The 20,686-nt window shown below is 46.7% G+C and overlaps 1 protein-coding gene across 4 annotated transcripts in view; it reads right to left on the reverse strand.

Annotated features, from left to right (window-relative positions):
• ARID1A (AT-rich interaction domain 1A) overlaps positions 1–20,686 on the reverse strand; it is a 69,791-nt gene that overhangs the window by 5,092 nt on the left and 44,013 nt on the right. For 2 of the 4 annotated variants that reach the window (XM_026014534.2, XM_072750666.1), the window contains exons 5-18: positions 12,793–13,033; positions 12,415–12,504; positions 11,715–11,882; positions 10,296–10,608; positions 8,752–8,897; positions 8,532–8,641; positions 7,107–7,316; positions 4,379–4,586; positions 2,961–3,093; positions 2,613–2,785; positions 2,104–2,254; positions 1,888–2,022; positions 1,707–1,803; positions 332–1,223 (exon numbers count right to left, since the gene is read on the reverse strand). In XM_026014534.2, the coding sequence (XP_025870319.2) occupies positions 332–1,223; positions 1,707–1,803; positions 1,888–2,022; positions 2,104–2,254; positions 2,613–2,785; positions 2,961–3,093; positions 4,379–4,586; positions 7,107–7,316; positions 8,532–8,641; positions 8,752–8,897; positions 10,296–10,608; positions 11,715–11,882; positions 12,415–12,504; positions 12,793–13,033 (3,067 nt within the window). Of the gene's footprint in view, positions 1–331; positions 1,224–1,706; positions 1,804–1,887; positions 2,023–2,103; positions 2,255–2,612; positions 2,789–2,960; positions 3,094–4,378; positions 4,587–7,106; positions 7,317–8,531; positions 8,642–8,751; positions 8,898–10,295; positions 10,609–11,714; positions 11,883–12,414; positions 12,505–12,792; positions 13,034–20,686 lie in introns of all 4 variants that reach the window. The other 2 variants (XM_026014533.2, XM_072750665.1) reach the window with 1 other exon arrangement.

Below are 20,686 nucleotides of genomic sequence, written 5' to 3' on the forward strand. Positions count from 1 at the left end.
ATGTCGCCCATCTACCAAGCCCAAGTTGGCCGGATGCTCCCCCAGTGGCCCATCAGTCAGGCTACTCTGAAGATAACACACGGTGGGAGGCAGTTCCTATCTAGGAGAGGACACGCATCTGCTTCTAGGCTCCCTTAGGACATCACTGCATGGCGCTCGCTTTTGGTAAAGCCTGAAATCAGTTGTTTTCCTTATCCAAAGTTCTTTGGCTCTATTTTAGACAACACTGGACCGGATTTTTTATCCCATCCAGAATATCAGGATGGAGACAGAAAAATGGACAAGACTTTAAGGGGCAGATGAAGCAACCTGATCAGGGAGATCTCCTTACCGATGTCTTTCATTGTGAGCCGCCTCCTTTGCTTCAACACAGGCTGTGTTGCTTCCACAGAGCCAGGTGGGAAGGTGATGTCCCGCCGAATCATGGGTGGCTGCACGGGGGCAGGTGCTATGTGCGAGGCAGGTACTGGGGGGCCTGCCTTTTGCATCTTCATCCCAGAGTGTAGGAATGGAGACTTGCTAGGAGAGGTGCGGTTCTCCATTGGCCGGGGCAAGGGAGCGGGGCTGGATACCTGAGGAATGTGATTCTGCATGCTTGGCGGGGGCTGGTAGTTGGATGGAGGGGGCCTTGTCATGGGGGGCACGGGGGCAGAGGGACCATATGGGGGCTGACGTGTACCATGGGAAGGCCACGGGCCTTCATGGTTGGCCCTCTGATCCGTATGCAGCATTTCATCTGTTCGGTTCACACCATGATAGGCAGGGCCCTGGGGGGCAGAGCCAGTGCTCTGCCTGTTGGTATAATTGTAGGTCATGTCATTACGCCCCTGCCACATGGTGCCTTGCTGAGCAACCTCAGCCGATGCTTGTATGGGGCCGCCCATCATTTGCGGTGGCATGTTCTGCTGGGCATTGGAGCCAGGGGGTGCAGAGACACGGTCTCGGCCAAACTGGAATGGAAACTGGTTCTGGGGGCCGCCTGCTGGTCGGCGCTCAGTAGCAGCGGCGGCAGTGGCAGGATAAGCGTTGCCATACTGGTTGTATACATCTTGCTGAGGGGAAGGCTGGGCAGCTTGCTGCTGGCTGGCAGGCTGGGGCTGGGCTGGGGGCAACTGCTGCTGTTGCGGCTGCCCCTGCCCTGTGCTGTATGGCACGCTGTACATCTCCCCTTCGTGCCGCTTGGCGGGAGGGCCGTATGTGCCATCCATTGGCCGTTTGTAATTCTAAGACAGGGACAAGCAGAGGGCAAGTTAATACTCTGCACGCAGGGACACAAGACCCATCACAGATGCCAAGATGGCTACACCAGACACTTGCCAGGCTTACTTCTGTGCCTCCACAAGAGGACACAGACTCCAAGGGAAGAATGGAATCACCTTTACACCTTTTGAAGTTGTTTCTGAAAGCAAGAATCATTACCTATTCCCCTCTGGTTCTCCCTTGCTCTATGTAGAAAAATGTAGAAAAGTTCAAAAATCAAAAAATAAAGTCTGTTTCTAGTCCTTTTAGAGAACTAGAGAGACTGGACTGGAATCTAAACACGGATAAAATGGAGGGCTTGGCTCTTCAGCAGAACTGACTATGTGGGTGGGAGAACACCAAAGTATCTAAAGGAGGCTTCTTAAACTTTTCAACTTAATCTTCTAATGGGCTCTCAAGGGGAATCTGTGTGTCAGTGTACCCTGCTACCCACTCCCCCTCCTCACCTGCTGCTGCTGCTGATACATTGTGGTCTGCTGGCTGGGGAAGGGGCTGCCGGAAGGGGTGCCTTGAGTGGAGAACTGATTGCCATAGGAATCATGTCTGCAGGAGGGAGAGAATCAGAGGATCAGGGTGGGAAATGGCAAAGCCTGAGCCACAATGACACTAAAACCAGGCTTCACTTACCGTTGTTGCTGCTGCTGCTGTTGCGGGGGGTAGCGGCTGGGAGAATACATCCCCGAGTCTGGGTTGGAAGGCATGAGATTCGGCTGTGGAGCTCCAGTGCCCATGTTTCCCTCAGGTCCTATTCCAGGCTCCGTCCTAAACACAAATGGAGAAGTGGATTGAGTTCACTCTTGCTGTGGGGTGCTGGGGTGGGACACGTGCAGGGGCCATGCTCACCTCACTCTGTCATAAGGACCTCCATAGGGATAGTGCTGTCGCGGTCCCATTGCCACATTTCCCAGCCCAGGGCCAGCAGCACGGCTGTAGGGATCTCCCATTCCGCCATTGGGGCCCTGCCCTGAGGACATGAAGGGATCACTCCCTGGAGCTGAACGCAGAAAGGAAGGCAGTGAGCGAACTTGTAAGCCAGGAGGCCTAGCAAACTATACCTTGCCTGCCCTGAACACCAGGCCCTCTTCAGGGCTCGGGTTTGATCCACTGCTTCCCCAACAGGTTCAAAAGAGATCTAAAGAGACTACAACCAGCAAAGAGCACATACTGGTTTAGGTGTGCAAGGTGAGGCCAGCGAGAGGGAGACAAGAGGTAGGGATTAAGAGTGGTGGTTAGGACTGGAAAGGCCTTATCTCAGAGAATGGCTTTACAGGAACCCTGAATCGCTCTCAACATATCCTCCCCATTTCCCTGGCCCTGTCCTCAAGGGCACAAGGCTAACAGCAACTGGTCACCTTTCCTCATGCTGCCATAAGGATCCTTATTTGGCTCGTAGGACATGCGCCCCATCATGTCAGAGGTATTCATACTGGGCTGGTACCCAGGGTTTGGAGTCATGGAATTCCGCTTCTGGAATGTGGGGTCACTTCCATCAGGAAAGGCATCCTGGATCCCAACCGAATTGCTCCTGCTCCAGAGTGAAGAAAGCCAATTAAACCCCAAATAAAGGAATTCCTCCTGTAGGCAGGGCACATGAGAGTCACTGGCTGAGCAGGCAGAGCAGGGACCACCCTGGGCTGTACAAGAACTCATGCACTTCTGCCCAGATCCTCCAAGTCACCTGCCTCTGTTCCTGGCCTTACCTCATGCCTGGCAAGGGGGGGATCTGACTGTGTGGTGTGGATGCTGGAGTTGGTGGCTTCAGGTCTCCTCCTTCTGCCATGGAACTGCTGGTTGACTGAGGTGTCTGTGGCCCCTGCATAGACCCAGATCCCGCTGTGGACAGAGATGTGGGGTGAGCTGGCAAATGTTTAACTCTCACAGAAATACACAAATGCCCTGGCATCTCTGGAAAGGATTGTTGTAAGGCTAAAGCTGGGGTTCTTGAAAGCCTAAATCACCCTTCTCAGCAAGGGATGTGTAAGGCCAGGTAATAAGAAGAGAATCTGAGGGTGGTTCTTCTTTTTGACATGGGGCTTGAACTCATGACCCTGAGATCAAGACCTCAACTGAGACCAAAAGTCGAACAGATGCTTAACTGACTAAGCCACCCAGGTGCTCTGGGGAATCTGAGATTTCTATTGCTCCTTGCTACTGTTTCACATTTGGAGAATAGGAGTAGTGTGGTGATACCATCACCATGCTAGTGATTTTGTTGAGTTCCTGCCAGTTTCCCTGACTACTTTTCTTTACTTCCCCAAGGACCCCTGTCTAACCTACTAAACCCTATAATGCTGGCACACAAGTTCCCAGTAAGAGCCCCTGGAATCCTAAGTAGGAAGGCTCCATCTTGTCCCAAACCTGCAGTGTACTTGAGGAACCTAGGAGCTCCTACTCACAAGTATCTAGCATTGTATCACCACTCAGGTTCCAATGTGCCTCCAAGCTGATGAGAGCAGAACTACCAGTAATTAATGTTTCCATTAGTTACCATTCCCAGCAGCAGATATCCCACTGCTTAGGCCTCCCCAGCTGATGAGTCATCTCAGGCACTCATTACATCCTGAGGTCAATAGCAGGGCACATGTGTTTACACCCACCTTCTAGGAGCCCTGGCCTTCCTCCCTCCCCATGCTTGCCCTGGCCCCAGCCTCCTCTCAGAAAGGAGGGTGGGCAGAGGCACTCCCATCAGTGAGTTCCATTCATACCCCCTCTCCCTCCTTCCCATTCATTAGCATCTCAGCTCCCTGGGGAATTCAGGGCTCCCGTCTGAGCTGCATTCTAAGGCGCTGACATCCGTGGGCCAAAGCTCCCAGATGGCCCTGCCTCATTGCGATTTGTCAGATTTCCCCACTCCTCTGATGTCCCTCCCACTCGCTAGTTTACAAACATTTGGCAAGTCGCCAGGTGCACAATGAAAATTAAAACTTAAGGGCTGCTGCAGACTACCTCTCAAGGGAGTCGCCACTGCCCGCTCCTAGTGTGCCAACATAGTAAGCCCTGAGGTAGTGATGGGCAAAGCACACGTCCTTGGAGTCAGGCACTGTTGAATAAGGACCCGGACCCTTGAATGCTACCTGCGAAGGGTGAGCCTTAGCGGGGTGGCTCACCAGATCCTTACCAGGAGAGGGAGGCTGGATCTTGGGCTGGGACTTCTTGGAATCAGAAGCTGCAAAGATGTCTGGGGGAGGGTCTTCTCCCCGTTCAATCTTGCACTCAAAGGCATAGAGACACTGGATGTACTGCTTTTTCAAGGAGCTGGCAGCACTGCTCGAGGTGCCCACATTGAGGTTGGTCGCAAGTTCCCGCCATTTTTTGTTCTTGTTGACCTGTACAACCAACCAGAAGAGTCGAGGTACATCTTCCACCTGGTCTTCCTGCCAATAAGCCCCAAATCCCCACCAGGATACCAGGTACTCATGTTTTATAGAATCGCAGTTCTCAATTAACCACTAAAGTTAACCCCCCCTTGGTGCATAGTCCACAACAAACGTTAAATCCATGGCTAGCTCCCCTCTACACTCAGCAGGTTCTATCCATAAACCACCGCAACTAGCAAGCTAGCAGACAGTGCTTATTTGAAAGAGCACAAATTTTACATCACTATTAGTGGGAGAAAACAGAATTCAGAAGGTATGATGCTTTACAAGTATAGTACTGAAAAATGCTGTGCAAATCAACATCAGATGCAAACCCCTTCAAAGGCAACAATAAAAATCAACCTTTTCCAGAGATGTGGCAATATCAGCTACCACTGCTTGACTTACTTTGTCAAACTGGAGGTTTCCACATCTGGGTTGTTTCTTGGTGTGGGGCTCTTTGCCAATTTTACATTCTGTGCCACAGCTGCTCTATTTCTCAGTGACATGTAACTAACTACAAGCCCCCTTCCTATACGAGTCACTGTCCTGATTGTCCAGGAGATGCTTCAGGCCCTCTAACTTCTCTGTGCCCTCCCAGTAGCCTACACTAGTCTCTTTTCCTAAGCTTCAGGATGCTCTGACCAAGACCATTCCCAAACCCTACAATTAGATGATCTTTCTGTTCTAGCCAGGCAGGTCCTCCTTTTCCATGTATTTTTATGCTTATCCATCCACCTCAAAGGCTGGGGACACCAGCTTTCCAGTCTAAACCCACAAAGGAAGCTCAGTATGTTGTGATATCTACTGACCTGGTACCTGTGATACCAGAGAGAAGAGTGATAAGGAAGCAAAGAGAGGGACAACCTAGAAGGCAGGGTGGTGACCAAAGAACACTTCCCAGAGCAGGCAAATATCAGCGCTGAAGCCTGAAGGTTGGAGTTGGCGCTGGTCATGTGTATTCTAGACTCTCTCCCATCTCCATGCCACATAGGCCAGTCAATTGGAATGACCCCTTCCTCTACCTATACCCTACTAATCCTTCACAGAAGCTCAGGACTCATCATCTGCCTTCTTGGAAGCTTCACAAACTAATTTATAATGACACTCTTTCTCCTTTAAACTCGGTCTTGAGCATTCAATTACATCACAGCACCTAAAAGGATGGCATCCTTTCGCAAACTGGAAGACAGCTCAGGCTTCAGGATTCCCTCTGTATCCCATCCTAGGTTCAGTGAATCCAGAAGCCCATCCAATCAAAAGTATGCCGAACCTAACCTGGCAACCCCTCCCTTTCCCTACAGGCAGGAGAAGCCCGATTAGGAGATTTTAATACTGGGGAAAATGGCAGGAGTAAGCCCAGGGTCACCTCAGAAGCCTGCTGTGGCTCTGCTTCCCACGCCAGTTATGTGGCGATGTGCACGTGTCTTGTTTTGTTTTGTTTTCCTTTGTGGGGGAGGGGAATAAAGCCTGAAGGGAGAAGGAATTCATAACTGACTGTTGGTTGGCTTCATTCCAATCACTTTCTTTTCTGCTGGTGACAGCTGTTTTCCTCTTCTGATTTAGAAGGTTTGGAATACGTCTCTCCCTGCCACGCCTCCCCCCGAGCTCAGCCACAAACTCAGATCCAACAGCAGGCTTCTGATCTGATGACTATAGAACACATATAGGAAGAAAGTTTGCAAAGCACAGCATTGCCTCAACTGTTTGCCTCCTGGGCTGAGTGTGAAGCAAAGCTATAAGGTATCAGAGCAGGGGCAAGGCTCAGGGTCATGTTCAGTTCAGAGGTTTTTAGCAAAGATTAAAGCATTCATTCACTTAAGTATGCCATATGGAGTAACTAAACACAACTTCCCCACCTACTTCATCCATCCTAAACTCTTTCTATTAAATAGCTCCTGAAATCCCATCTTCACTGGGATTGGAATGAAAGGGTCAGCAACTACTCTGGCTACATCTGTACCATATTGCAGACCAATTTACATGGCAGAAATCTCGTTGCAAGCTTTGCATTATTATTTTTAGCTTTTGACAGTCTAGCAGGACACACACACTAACCCTACTTTACAAATAAGAGGAGTTAGGGCTAAGAGTGGTCATACACCTTGATTAAGGTCACATATAGTGTTAAGTGGCTGAAGAAAGAATTCAAAACCAGACCCATCTCTCCAAACCATGCCCTTGCTTACTATGCCAAACTGCCTTCTGTGGAATCAGAATGCCCACATTTTCCCCTATCTTTGTACCCCAGTGAGACCCTAGGCATTCGGTAAACTCAAAGCTAATACTTCATACTACCCAGGGAGGTCTCGGCCTCTTGTCTTTGTCTTATCTTCTGGAAGCCCTGTGCTTCCAGTCTGTCACAGTATGTGCCTCAGAGAGCAGGAGACGGTGATGTCCCTGTGGGATGCTTGGCACCAGGTGAAGCCACTGAGTACCTAGAGAGAGGCTTGTTGAAACCACAGAGGAAGCCAAGTGCTAGGCACTCACCTGAGTCAATCCACCAATCTCCTTCACAGACACATAGAGGCGATAGAGGTCCAGAGGTTTCCTACCCACAGCAGGCAGATTTGTCATGCCCATGGCCTTCTCCTCCGTGAAGGCCAGATAACGGTCCACCCACATCTTCCTCTCAGGCTCACCACCCAGCTCATACAACTTGGTGATCTTCTCATTGGTTGTAGTAGAAGAACTGGATTTCTGGAAGGGGCAGGTCAAGATTCATAGGAACCGGTCAGATTCAAAGCCTATGCTAAGGGTCTCAGAAGTCCCTTGATTAGGGCAATGGTAAAGCTTATTCTGGGGTAATCACTAACACATACCTTGCCTTTGCAAGGTCAAAAGACTAGAAGGGAGCTAGAAATTCTTCCTGTAAAGGAAGGAAGCTAACACTGCCTGTATATTATGCATTGGGTGCTGTGCTAGATGCCTTTATATGTTAGGTATTGTTATCTTCCTCTTAAAAGATAAGGAAGCAGGCACAAGGAGGCCATTCCTAAAATGTCATAGTTTTTAAGTACCAGAGCTAAGTGTCAAACCCTTATCCACCTGACAACAATGTCACTATACTACTCCCATGCTATTACTGAGGAGCCTTGGCATGCTTTTATAGACTGTTTCAGAGAACTCAAGAAACTCAAAATATGATTTTGAGAAAATGGGATGGACTAAAACGAAAAGAAACTTCCTCCTCTCAAGAAAGGAAGGGTCTCCTACCTGCCTGAAAGGCTTTGGATGTTAATTATCCTGTCCAAGACAGGAGGATGGCTAAAAGGGTCTGAGAGTCAGAGGTGAAGGTCCACAGGAGGGGCAGCTGTATATGTTTATTTCCCCTACTTTATAAGATAGGGAAAATGGGGTATGACAAAGGGCAGAAATGTCTCAAATGATTCAAACACTGAACAGGTCCCCAGACTGCCACACAACCCAACAGATAGCACACTCAGGACCATCCCACAGGGAGGCCAAGCAAGGACCCAAACCCCACCTGCCTCATCTTCCTCTTTATAGAACACAGGGCACCAACCATTCCTGCTGCTCTGAGGAAGGTCCAGGAAGAGAAGAGCAACTAGTTGCCCATGGCACATACCACCTATCAATGCATGAGGACAGGGTGCACAGTTTCACAGAGGGCAATCCAGAGAATTCTCACTGCAGGCCTCGCATTTCCTCTATCACAGACAGCTGTGAGAACATTGTGTTATTTATATCAGGACCCCTTAGGCTAACTGAAATCTAATTCAATGAGTTATTAGCCTTGGATCCTTCATGACTAGAAGAGGCAAGAGCAGCCTTTTCCAAGACGATCTAGTCCGTGTTATAAAAGGCTCGTCTAGTCACCCTTTTTTCTTTTTCCTTCCTATCCTGGAAAGGATGGGACAGAGAGTTGAGAGGAGTCAGGATATAAATCATTACCTTGGATTTGGATTCTGTCTTGGGTGTCCCATCTGCCTTGTTGTTCATTTTGGTGGCTGGAGTTAACTTGACATCCCCAAGGCCCATCATCTCTGGGCTGGCTGCCATCCCTATAAAAGAGGAAAAAAAAACCAAAAAACAAAAAACTCAAGTCCGAAAGTTTGTGACATGAAGATCATTCTGGAAGAAATTCCTGAGGTAAGCAAGGATGTGGACTTACCTGCTGAATTGTTGGCCATAGTCCCACCCATAGGATACGGGGGTCCCTGAGGGTTGATCATGCCAGCCATACTATTAATCCCTTGTCCGTAGGGAGGTCCAGTTCCCATCATGCCCCCCTGATTCATATTGGGGTAGCCTGGTGGCCTGAGGAAAAAGACGGAAAGTGAGAGAGAGAGACAAGAGTTAGAGACACAGAGCTTTCATATTTGGACCTGAGCTAAACAGTTTGTGATCCAAGATCACTGAATGAGGCTTACAAGGAAAAACTTAACGAGTTTCCCAAAACACAACCATGTACCACCTGACCTAGATATTCCTATCTACTACCTCCCATAAAAGGTTGTAAGATGGTTCAGGCTCCAAACAGGAAACCATAGCTCAATTTTAAAGGATACAATTCTTGAAGAGGGGACACCTAATGTGTCCCTTAAGTACTGCCTCTAAGGCACCTCCAATGTCAAAAATGTATTTCCATCTAAGGGCCCTCTCTATGACAAAAAGCCTACATTAAACACTCAACTTTACCACTCTGTCATATCAAATCCCAACCAAATTGGACCCCTCAAGGCATAGCACCCAGAGGTGTGTTCTTGATGGACCTACTACAAACTCCATGCTTCCATCATTCTGAAGTGCTATCAAACCCATCACTTTACCACTGATCACCCTATTAAACCTTAGTTCATCAACATTCCAGTAAGACAAGAGTTACTTTAAGAACTGTAGGAATGGGGTACATGGACAGAGCCTTCAAAAACCAGTAGAATAATTAGGTATGCCTGGGTGGCTCGGCGGTTGAGCTTCTGCTTTTGGCTCAGGGTGTGATCCTGGGATCCAGGATCGAGCCCCACATCAGGCTCCTTGCAGGGAGCCTGCTTCTTCCTCTGCCTGTGTCTCTGCCTCTCTGTCTCTTATGAATAAATAAATAAAATCTTAAAAAAACAAAACAAAACAAAACACCCCATATAATCATATTTACTGAAGTGAACGGCCACAGAAGTTGAGCGTCCAAGGAAGAATGGATGAATATTCGAAGTCAATAAATCAAATCACATGAGCTCTCTGCACTTTACTACTAGACTCAAACACAAAGAGCCACACAGAATGGTTGAAAAATGGCAAACCACAACCCTATCATCCTCTATTTCTCACAGTAGAGATCCAAGTCATGTGTATCATTAAAAATCCTTTTGGAAACCAAAAGACTAGATCGAGAGAAGAAATGGAGAAACTCTTCTTTTACTCATCAAAATAATCTACACTTTATAAAAGTTCTTTACATACAACATCCTGGTCGTGAAATTTGAGAACAATTGAAGGTGCTTAAGAATCAGCACTTTAAAAAAAAAAAAAAAAAAAAAAGAATCAGCACTTTTGTTACGTTTTTTTTATTGCAAGGAAACCTAGTTTTCTAAGGAGCTCTCAAGAAAATACATATTTACCAAGATGACATGATTCAGATCCAGAAGCATCTCAACAACCCGAATCACTTTACAAATTTATTTCCTTCTGCTGACACCCTCTTCACTTCCCAGGCCTTACCTGTTTTGGATAGAGTTGGCAGCAACATGCATGGCGACAGCAGTTTCTTGAGTTTTCCGGTTCATGCCCCCTGGTGGGGGACACATCCCTGACCCAACCTGAGGTGGCATATTGGCCATGTTAGGGCCATAAGGCCGGTTGCCCATGGAGGCATGACTCATTCTCCCTGGAGGGAGTGTGCCATAAGGTGGGATGCCAGGCTGCCCATGCATCTGACCTCCAGCACCCATAGGGTTCATGCTTCCGGCCATGCCTGCACTAGGGTAGTTAGCATTGGGCAAGGCATTATAGTTTGGCTGCCTGGGGTAGCCTCCTGGGAAGGAAAGAAAAAGAGAAAATGCAGAGACTTGGTTAGTGACTCACCAGCAACTCCTTAATCTCACTCAGCTCTAAAACTCCAAAGATAATAAATGATAGGAATCACTCAGTATTTGGCCTGATAAGAGCCTTCACCCCATTTAAAAACATTTTTTTGGGACACCCGGGTGGCTCAGCGGTTGAGCACCTGCCTTCAGCCCAGGGTGTGATCCTGGAGTCCCCGGATCGAGTCCCACATCGGGCTTCCTGCATGGAGCCTGCTTCTCCCTCTGCCTGTGTCTCTGCCTCTCTCTGTGTCTCTCATTAATAAATAAATAAAATATTTTTAAAAAAAATAAAAACATTTTTTTAATGAAAGGAAAAAGAAAGGAGAGGCCAGGAGCATAGAAAGACAGGCCTCAGTTGTCCTCTCATCCTAAAGATAGCACAGAACAGGGCAAGGCTGGCTGGCTGGCAGGCAAGAGTGGCTTTGCTGCTACCCAGGCCCCTCAACTCCCAGAACTCCTTCCTTTCTACATATGTAATCCACCGTCTCTCCCATGCTCTGTGTAAAATATTGTTTTAGATCCATCCAGGGCTCATTTTGAGCAAAGATACATTTTATTAGGATTAATTTATACTTTAATTACCATTAAGTGTCTGTGCCCAGTCTTGAGCTAAACACCTTCTCCCCATTTTACTGATGGAAGAGAGGTTCAGGGATATTCAGGGACTTTCCCATGGTGATAATCCTGCCCTATTTTAGGCCCTGGCTCTGGTGGATTTAAAGCAAAGGGCATGGGCGGCCCGCATGGCTCAGCGGTTTAGCGCCACCTTCAGCCCAGGGCCTGATCCTGGAGACCCTGGATCGAGTCCCGCATCGGGCTTCCTGCATGGAGCCTGCTTCTCCCTCTACCTGTGTCTCTGCCTCTCTCTCTCTCTCTCTGTGCCTCTCATAAATAAATAAATAAAATCTTAAAAATAAATAAATAAATAAATAAATAAATAAATAAATAAATAAAGCAAGGGGCAGTCCTCTTACCATCCAGATCGCAGCATATGAGACAATGAACTATTTTCTCTTTCCACCTCTATATACTCCTAACTGGGCAGCATACTCACCCTGTGGGCCGTACTGACTCCCCTGGGGACCGTAGCTCCCCATGGAGTTCTGCTGGTAGGAGCCCATGCCTGTGTGCATCTGTCCACCCGAAGGCTGACGCGGAGATAAGGCCGAGCCGGGCTGGGGGGAACTGTACTGGGGCATCTGGGGGTTCCTCTGCATGTAACCTATTTGTAGGTAGTGTTCATATAATTATTACCTCAGTACAATGAGAGCAAATGTTCTCCCTTATTGTAGGACCTCACCATCTACATTTTCTTTAGCAACTACTTGTACAACATGTCTCTATCTTATTTCCTATGTAATTATGTGCCCTTTTAGACACCCTCCACAGTGACATAGCCATTAACCAGGGCATGCCAATTGTTTCTACTAATGGGGATCTGAAAAGAAAAACAGCAATAACAACAAAATCAGACATGATTTAAAGGGTAAAGATTTGATGCCAAGTCTTTAGTATTTGCTGACCAAATGAGACACAATGTAGGGAGGAATCCATCAGAACACAAACACTGAAAAACAAGACTGGGGGTAACACAATTCTGGAGATACCAAGTTGATCAAGCCCACTCTAACTTCACAATTTATTGTAGCAGTGTCCTAAGCTTCTTGGTCACACAGTTCTCCAAAAGCTATTGCACAGGATAATCAAATGGCTCCCTCAGACTCCTGCACCTCCCTGAAAACCCAGAATCTCACCTCGATCTTGGGCAATGCTCGATTGGTTCATGGAAGGATGCATGATGCTGTCCGACTGGCCACTGGGTGGCCGAGGTGGCATCTGGTTGCCTGCTCCAAACAGAGAAAGAAGCCAATCATGGCTAAGCCTGGCAATTCTAAGTAGGAGGTCATTTCAGAGCTGGAAATGGCTCCTGGCAAGGCCAAGCACTTCCCAATACCACATATACAAAAGGGACCCGACCAAAGTGCTCCCATCTCTCTTCTTCAAATGCTGAAGAGAAACCTCGCATATTGTGAACCAGAGATGCTCTTTGTGGCAGTGGAAGGCTGGGGCTCCCTGATATCACTGGGGCCAGTCCCTCTTCCCTCTCCCCAAAGACCAGTATTTGAGGGTACCTGGCACTGCAGCAGGCGAGAGTGGTCCTGAGCGAGACTGAGCAACACTGGCGGGAGAGCCAACAGGGGATGGGGAGGGGCCTCGGATGCCAGGCAGGTGAGGGGAAGTATGAGGAGAGAAAGGAGACTGAGCTGGATTACTCTGCTCTCCTTGGCTGCTGGAAATCCCTGATGTGCTCACTCCAGGGCTCAGAGCTCCTTCTGTCCCCATGGGGAGATCGTCTATTGAACCAGATAGATCCTGAAACATATGCACAAGGATATGGATTAGTAATATTAGGCAGAAAGACTCCTGTTTCAACAGCTGTACTATACAATTAATATCTTCCCTAAGCAAGAGCAAATATACTGCACACGTTATATAGTCATGATACTAAAGCTTACAGATGGCAAACTCCATTCATAGCTAGAGAGGAAATATTTTTGACTCTGTGGGCCATTAGTCTCTGTCACAACTACTCTGTCACCAGAGTGCAAAAGCAGTCACAGGTAATACATAAACAAATGAGTATGACTTTGTTCCAACAAAACTTTATTTATAAAAACAAGTAAGTAGCCCATAAGCTGTAGTCAGGTGACCCATGGTCTTTCTACCAGAAGCAGATCACCTAGTACTTTTGTCTTCTTTCCTGTCCCCAACTTCTACAGTCAAGAAAGCTGCTTTCAGTGAGGCTTCAGTTCTTTTCTGGTAGGGAAACTTTACAAAACATTGCCAGGATGGCACCAGGAGCTAGCTACAGGAGAATGTTAAACAAGTTTGGGCAATGTTCACAGATCCCCTCTGTAACAGATTATTAGAACCTACATTTACCAGGATGCACTTACTCCAAGTTACCATACAGTAAACATAAAGCATAGGACGTGTGAAAGGGATATACTGTATAGGAAAGACAATTCCTTAACTGCCAAGAAGGTCTGAGACTATGTTCCTAACAACTGGCCCACAACAGGGATGAACGAATGTTTACCAAACGAACAAATCCAGTTTTCCTCCTAGCTTGTTTTTTCAGTGAGAACTTGATGTTTATTGGGGGTGGGGGGTGGGGGGGTTTGCTTACCTTGAATTAATCAGTACAGAGTTCACTCTAGGTCAGCAAGCTGAGATTAGCAACCAGGAGCTCAATATGAAAAATATTCACCACAGGAAATGCACACCCAGCCCCAATTTCATTCTCTAGCAATACTACTGGTTCAACACCACACATTAATTTCAGGCTGGGGACTAACTGCACCCCGAAGAAAGGATGAGTTTTGGGTATGGGCTCAGGTCTGGGAAAAACCTAATGGTCAAATGGTTAAGAAATAAGTTCTTTTTAATTAATAAAGAGACACATCTGAAGAGAGATCCAAAATGGCCTGATTTAAGTCTATTCCTATTCCTACAACAAGCTCACTCTGAAAAGAGTAGTTTGAGATGACACTGACCCTGGAGTCTGACAGTAACACTGAAGGTCAGAGGGCACCTCTTAGCCTCTCCCCAAGTATCCGACTTGGTTGGACCTTTTGTAAAACCAGCTGGTTACTTTAAGCTGGGAACATTTCTGCTGAGTTCTATGGGAACAAAACTTGCCCTGAAGGCAAGGCAGGGAGATAAGTATGCATTTGTACCTGTGTCCAGTTCTCCAATGTTAGTTAGTTCAGAAGTCGGAAAATGCTAGCTTTCCTATAAGAAGCAGACCTAGCATACCATAGCATGCTTTATTTAAACATGCAATTAGAATTAGTCCCAGCATGGACAAGAACTCAAGAAGGCCCTCCTGTAGGTAATACCAGAGAGTGTCTTTTCTTCCGAAGGACTAAAGTACCTGGAGCTCTAAGAAGCCCTGGGTTCATCCCAAGAAAGGAGGATTCCACCCTCATGTTGAGGGCTAAGCTTTATCAGGGACACCTGGCTAATGAGCCAAGGAGAATAAATTCAAAGAGGGAGCGAGAGGAGAAGAGAAGCCAACTGTGTGTAGACATTGAGAACCACTTGTTAGGCCCTGATCTATAACAGAAACCACAGTTCAATGCTCTCTTTTAGGGACCAGTCAGTTCCCTCAGGATTCCTTCCTTCCTTCCACCCCCAGTGCTTATTGATCTGCCAGCTTCCGGTAACAAGAACTACTTGCTTACAGAAAAAAGAAGTCAGTATATTTCGAAATAGAATAGGAATCAAAATCCATCCATAAGAACTTGGCCCTATTCAAATGGCTTTGAAAAATTAAATGTTTTGAACATTTTTGTTTTTACTTATTCTTATTTTTTAGAGAGAGAGAGAGAGAGATAATACATGCAGGTGCTCACACATGCAAGGGGGGAGGCAGAAGCTAAGAGAGAGAGAATCCTCAAGCAGACTTGTTACTGTGGGCAGAACTCAGGGCTCAATCCCAGAACCCCGAGATCACAACTTGAGCTGAAATCAAGAGCCACCCAGGCATCCCTTATTTTTTTAAACAATTATTTTAAAGATTTATTTAAGTGTGTGTGTGTGTAGGCAACACATGCATGTGGGGGGTGAGAGAACAGAGGGAGGAGGAGAGAGAGAAACTCAAGCAGACTCTGCTGAGCAAGGTGCCCGATATGGGGTTGGATCTCATGACCTCTGAGATCAGGCCTGAGCCAAAAGCAAGAGTCTGATACTTAACCAACTGAGCCACTGAGGCTCCCCTGAATATTTTTTTCTTAAAGATTTTTATTTATTTGACACAGTGCAAGCAGGAGGATTGGCAGGCAAAGGGAGAGGGAGAAGCAGACTCTCTGCTGAGCCAGAGTCCCAGGATCCTGGGATCAAACCGGAGCCAAAGGTAGATGCTCAACCAACTGAGCCACCCAGGTGCCCAATATTTTTGTTTTTAATTAAACAAGTAAAATATGAATATCATCATGGTAAAAACAGTTCAGATAGTATAGGTAAAGCCAAGTTCCCCTTTGCTCTTTCTGCTGCCTTCAACTGAGGAACCCCGGCTCAATTTGGTATCTATCCTTGGAAATCTTCTGAGGAACAGAGGAGGGAAGAAAAAAAGGAAGGGAAAAACCCAACAACAACCCACCAACCATGCTATAGGTGGGGGCAGAGCCTATGGAGGGCTTCTTCAGCCACACTTCTGTTAAAAACCAGGTTCCCCACAGATCCACAAGTGAATGTGCTAGTCCAGGTAAGAGATCCTAGGAGCCTGAGGAAAACAGGCAGCCCCTGGGACTAGGCTTGCAGGACCCTTGAGGTATCTGTGGTGGCAGTGTGGTGGCTTCCTTTACAGAAGCACTCTGAGGGTGGCTGTCAGTTTTGTGCCCTGAGCTCCTCAGAGAAAAAGTGCTAAATAAACCACTGTCAACAGCAGCTCCACGTGGGCTGGGACGCCTGGGCATAGAAAATAGTGGGGAAGGAAGCAGCATTAATCTTATCTCTCTGATTTGGCTGGTTTGAGGCCAATCTCTCAAATTGTCATTTTCAGGCGATGGCAACTGGTTATAGCATGGGGGTAGGTGATTAAAAAAAAAAAATTTTTTTTTTTTGTTTTTGTTTTTATTAGAACTAGAATGTTAGCATAGGAAGGGACAGATCATTTGCCATTTACCATTTGAGCATGTATAATGGGCCTGACACTTTATGGAGTTCCTTAATTTTCTACCATTCTTGAAAGCAGGTACTACTACCATTAACATGTTGAAGATGCGCATGCTGCTGCTCAGAGAGATTAGGTTATGTGCCCAAGTTATCCAGCAAGTAAGTGGTAGAAACTAGATTTCAAACCCTGATTTCCTGAACCCCAAAGCCTATGTTCTTTCTCTCCATTATGCTGTGATATTATACTATATGATACCACACCTCTGAGTTAGAAGACCAAGGCCTAGTTCTTGGTACTTATCAGTTGTGGCCCTAGACAAGCTGGTAACAAACTGCCTGGCTTTCTCAGTTATACAATAGGTGGACTGGACAAATTTGAGTTGGTGGTACCCCTGGGCCATATGCATGAAACTCCCCTGGAAACATAGGGTTGGGGCCATATAGAATACGCAGAACCAGCAGTAGCAGCCTGGAATGAGAGATATGACAATACACAGCAGTGTAGGATATAAGAAGTATCAATCAGTTCCAGTAGCTTTATCACAGTATATGTCTTCACTGGGAAATGGGAGGGACTGGTGGGGAGGAAGACTCCAAAAGAAGTGTCTCCCCTCTATCTACATGAACAGATACTGCTCTGAACTCCATATCCTTTTATTACACAGGACACACCTCTGCTTTCTACCCCACAAAAAGCCAGTTTTTCAGGTCTTTTGTTCCACAAAAAGCCGGATGTCTGGTTGTTGAGTCAGACCTCAATGTACCGAACAAGTTTGGCTTTCCACAACACACCTATCACACAAAGTTCAATCAACCCAAGCCCCCACTCTCCCTGGTGGGGGCCACTTTTAGCATTTCAAAAGTCAGGGTGTCTCAGTTCTTCCAAAAGGGCCCACCTAACAAGTACCTTCCAGGAGGTCTACTGAAAGAATTGTAGCACTGCCCCTAAGTGGAAAGATCTCTTTTTCCGGGTTTGCTCTCTTCCAAGCATAATCCTGCTGAGAGATGGGAGGTGAGGATCAGCCCACTCAGTGCCCTGCCAGTTCCAAAGAAGCAGCAGGGCCAGGGAGAATTTCCTCACGTGTTTCCAACGTGTTTCATGCATTTTATTGCTCATCTACCATGCAGATCAAAAGCGCTGGAGCAGGTCCAACTATTTCACACAGAATCTCACACTCCAGGCTGGCTACAGCCCCGAAAGCCTTCGTTTCTTCACTTGAAATACTGCCCAATGTTATTTTGGGATGTGACCTGATAGAGGAAGCCCATAGGGACTCCATGACGATAACCGTTCCAGCTGTGATTGGTTGCCCAGCCCCAGCAAGTGCCAGCATGGGTTTGTCAGGCTCTGCTGACAAACAGAACTCGGCAGCTAACACCTTTTCTTCACACCACAACAAAACCATGCCTGAAATCACACAGTCCATACCTCGTTGGGGGGTGGGGTGGGGGGAGGCCTGCCTGCTAGTGCTCTCACAGGAAGGGCTGCAAGTTCTAACATGAATTGGCTGCTTGATGAAGTACATTTTCAAGCAGGAAGATACCAGATCAGGGTTAGAGGAAGGGAGTTTAAACAGTCTCCTGACAGAGCCCAAGAATGACATCAGTTCATTTTGCCGAGCAGATTAAATAACATCAACAGGCAAGTCTAAAGAACAGGCTCACGGAAATGCTCAATTCAGAGTTTTCTCATAAATTTGGATGAGTCCTTGAGAAATGGAGGTTTTGTTAACCCCCAGATGGAGTTCTTGTCCTCTTTCAGTTGAAAAGAACTTTTGCCAAGTTGTGCTGACTACTGGCGGGGAAACCACCTACCAAGGAAACCAGGTAAATCCTACATACATACTTAGAGGGTGTGTACGTGTGTGTGTTGAGAACCCTGCAATTCAGCCACACTTACTTAAATGACTTTTCCTTGAATGAAAAAAAGCCCAAATGCACAGACTGAAATCACCAAATCTGCACTGGCATTTATCAAGTGTTTTCCCAGCAGTGTACCTAACAGATCCACAGCCACAGCAGGAGGCTGCTCCCATGCTGGAGAATGGGAGGAAATCCTGAAGAATACAGAAAAGACTGGAAGACCTGACCCTTGAAGAAAGGCAGACAGCAGGAAAGGAGACAAACTTCAAGGAAAAAGGAGTACAGCAAACATAATTACATAGTAACTACTTAAGGTAAATAAGTTTTGGGGAGACCTGGTTTTTCTTTTCTTTCTTTCTTTCTTTTTTTTTTTTTTTTTGAGACCTGGTTTTTCATAATGACTTCCTTAAGCAACTTATTTGTCAAGGGTCAGGGGAGAAGAGACTATCTCTGCCAAACACTTCTAGAAAATATTCAATATAATAAAGCTTCAGTTGTAGGCCCTCTTTTCCTCAGTCTTTGTTAAATTCAAGTTAAGGGATCTGACTCCCCAGACTGGTAGGGACTCCAGAATTACAGAACTGCACTTGCTCCAATGAGTGGTCACAGTTCAACAGATGAGCTGCTGTCCCTGTCCAGAGAACAGGCTATCTGGTGCGGGCTGAAATGCCAAGAACGAATCAATAAACAGAACAAACTGCCTCTTAGTACTGGTGTACTTTTGAGTCAGGGGCTAACAGGTGGTTAAAAAGGGGAAAGGAAAGACACAGAAGCTGGCACTATCTTTCTAGCTCAGGACCAAACACCATCTCCTGCTTGAACTACACCAACAGTTTGGAATAGCAGCAAGTGCTCTGGGAAAGGCTAAGAGAATGTGATTTCCTAACGCCTACCTGAAGTTTCCAAAAGCCCCTCACCAAACCCCCTTTTCTCTTTTTCACAATAGGCTATCATTCTGGGGATAACGGGTCATTTCTTCCCAGTACCTTCTGGCTGCCTAGTGGGGGATGAATAGTAAAGAGTCAGAACTCATCTGGTACCCAGAATGCTTTCTGGGGGCCCACCTCCAAGAGGAAATCCCCTATATATATATACACATCAAAACATAAATAAAACTTAAGGAGACCAAATCTCCAACTTCAAAGGGTGCTGGAATGAAGAATAAAGGAAGTCTCTTTGTATCTCCCTCTTGAAGGGAAACAAATATATGACTCTCATGTGCTTAACCCTCAGGTACACGGCTGGCTCACATTTAATTCTCACAGCCATCTTCTAGAAGCATGTATCTTCCCTGTTTTTTGCCAAAGCAGGAGCTCAGAAGTTAAATAATGTGCCCAAGGACAGAGAACTATCATACAGAAGAACTGGAGTTCAAACCCATATTCTTCTGATTCCAGAGCTTGCACTCTTTCTACTATAAGGTAGAAGCTTGCCACTCTCAGAAGCCGGGTTCCATGTGCCAAACAAAGCCTGGTCACAACCTGCCTCTGGACATGCTGAGTGACTACTACATCCATGGCTTTAACAAGTAAACCACCCTAGGCCTTGCTTGGCTCCTCTGTAGAAGGAAAGAGTAAAACTAGGTAATTTAACCGTTTAAGTCTATAATGCTACACTCCCTCTTGCATGGTCGCTCCTCCTATAAACCATTTCTCCTTTCTAAACCTCCTTTTGTGATTTATTTCAAATCAGCCCTTTCATCTGTAACTCTCAATTTAAACTTACTTTCGCCACACTAAATGGTATAGTACTTTCTCTTACCTCTGGGTCCTTAGAAGCGTACTTTTTTTTTTTTTTAAGATTTTATTTATTTATTCATGAGAGATACACACACACATACACAGAGGCAGAGACACAGGCAGAGGGAGAAGCAGGCTCCATGCAGGGAGCCTGACGCGGGACTTGATCCCAGGACTCCAGGACCACGCCCTGGGCCGAAGGCAGGTGCCAAACCGCTGAGACACCCAGGGATCCCCTAGAAGGGTACTTAATGTATAGGGAGGGAGAGAGTGACTTAGAATCTAGGGAGACCCTCTGGAAGCTAAGTCCTGTGAAGGTTGGTATCTGGTCTTTGCTGGTATTCATATTGAATGTGCTCTATGCCTATATCAGACACAGGGGTGTGGCCCAGAGAGAGAAGTCAAAACATCCCTGGCCTCTAGATGGCCTCATCTCAGGCGATTTCAAACCCTCACCCAGTCCTGCAGCCATCATTCCAAACTGCAGGACAATTAGGCCTTGTTTAGGAGCCCCATTCCCCAAACTCTAAGGTGGGGAAGCTCCTTTGTGGAGGGAAGCCAAGCAAGCTTCAACCCTGTGTCCACAGTTGTGATCCACCGAGGCTGGTACCAGAGCTTTCCTATAACACAGCAGGATGGTCCACTTCCAGGTCACCTGAAGAGAACTGGGTGGGAAGACCAATTACTTGAAGTCGAGCTACAGGTGCAGCAACTATAGACTAAAATCATTTTTTGCCTTGGAGAC

Source organism: Vulpes vulpes, chromosome 2 (genome assembly GCF_048418805.1).
Source record: "Vulpes vulpes isolate BD-2025 chromosome 2, VulVul3, whole genome shotgun sequence".
NCBI classification, from domain to species: domain Eukaryota; kingdom Metazoa; phylum Chordata; class Mammalia; order Carnivora; family Canidae; genus Vulpes; species Vulpes vulpes.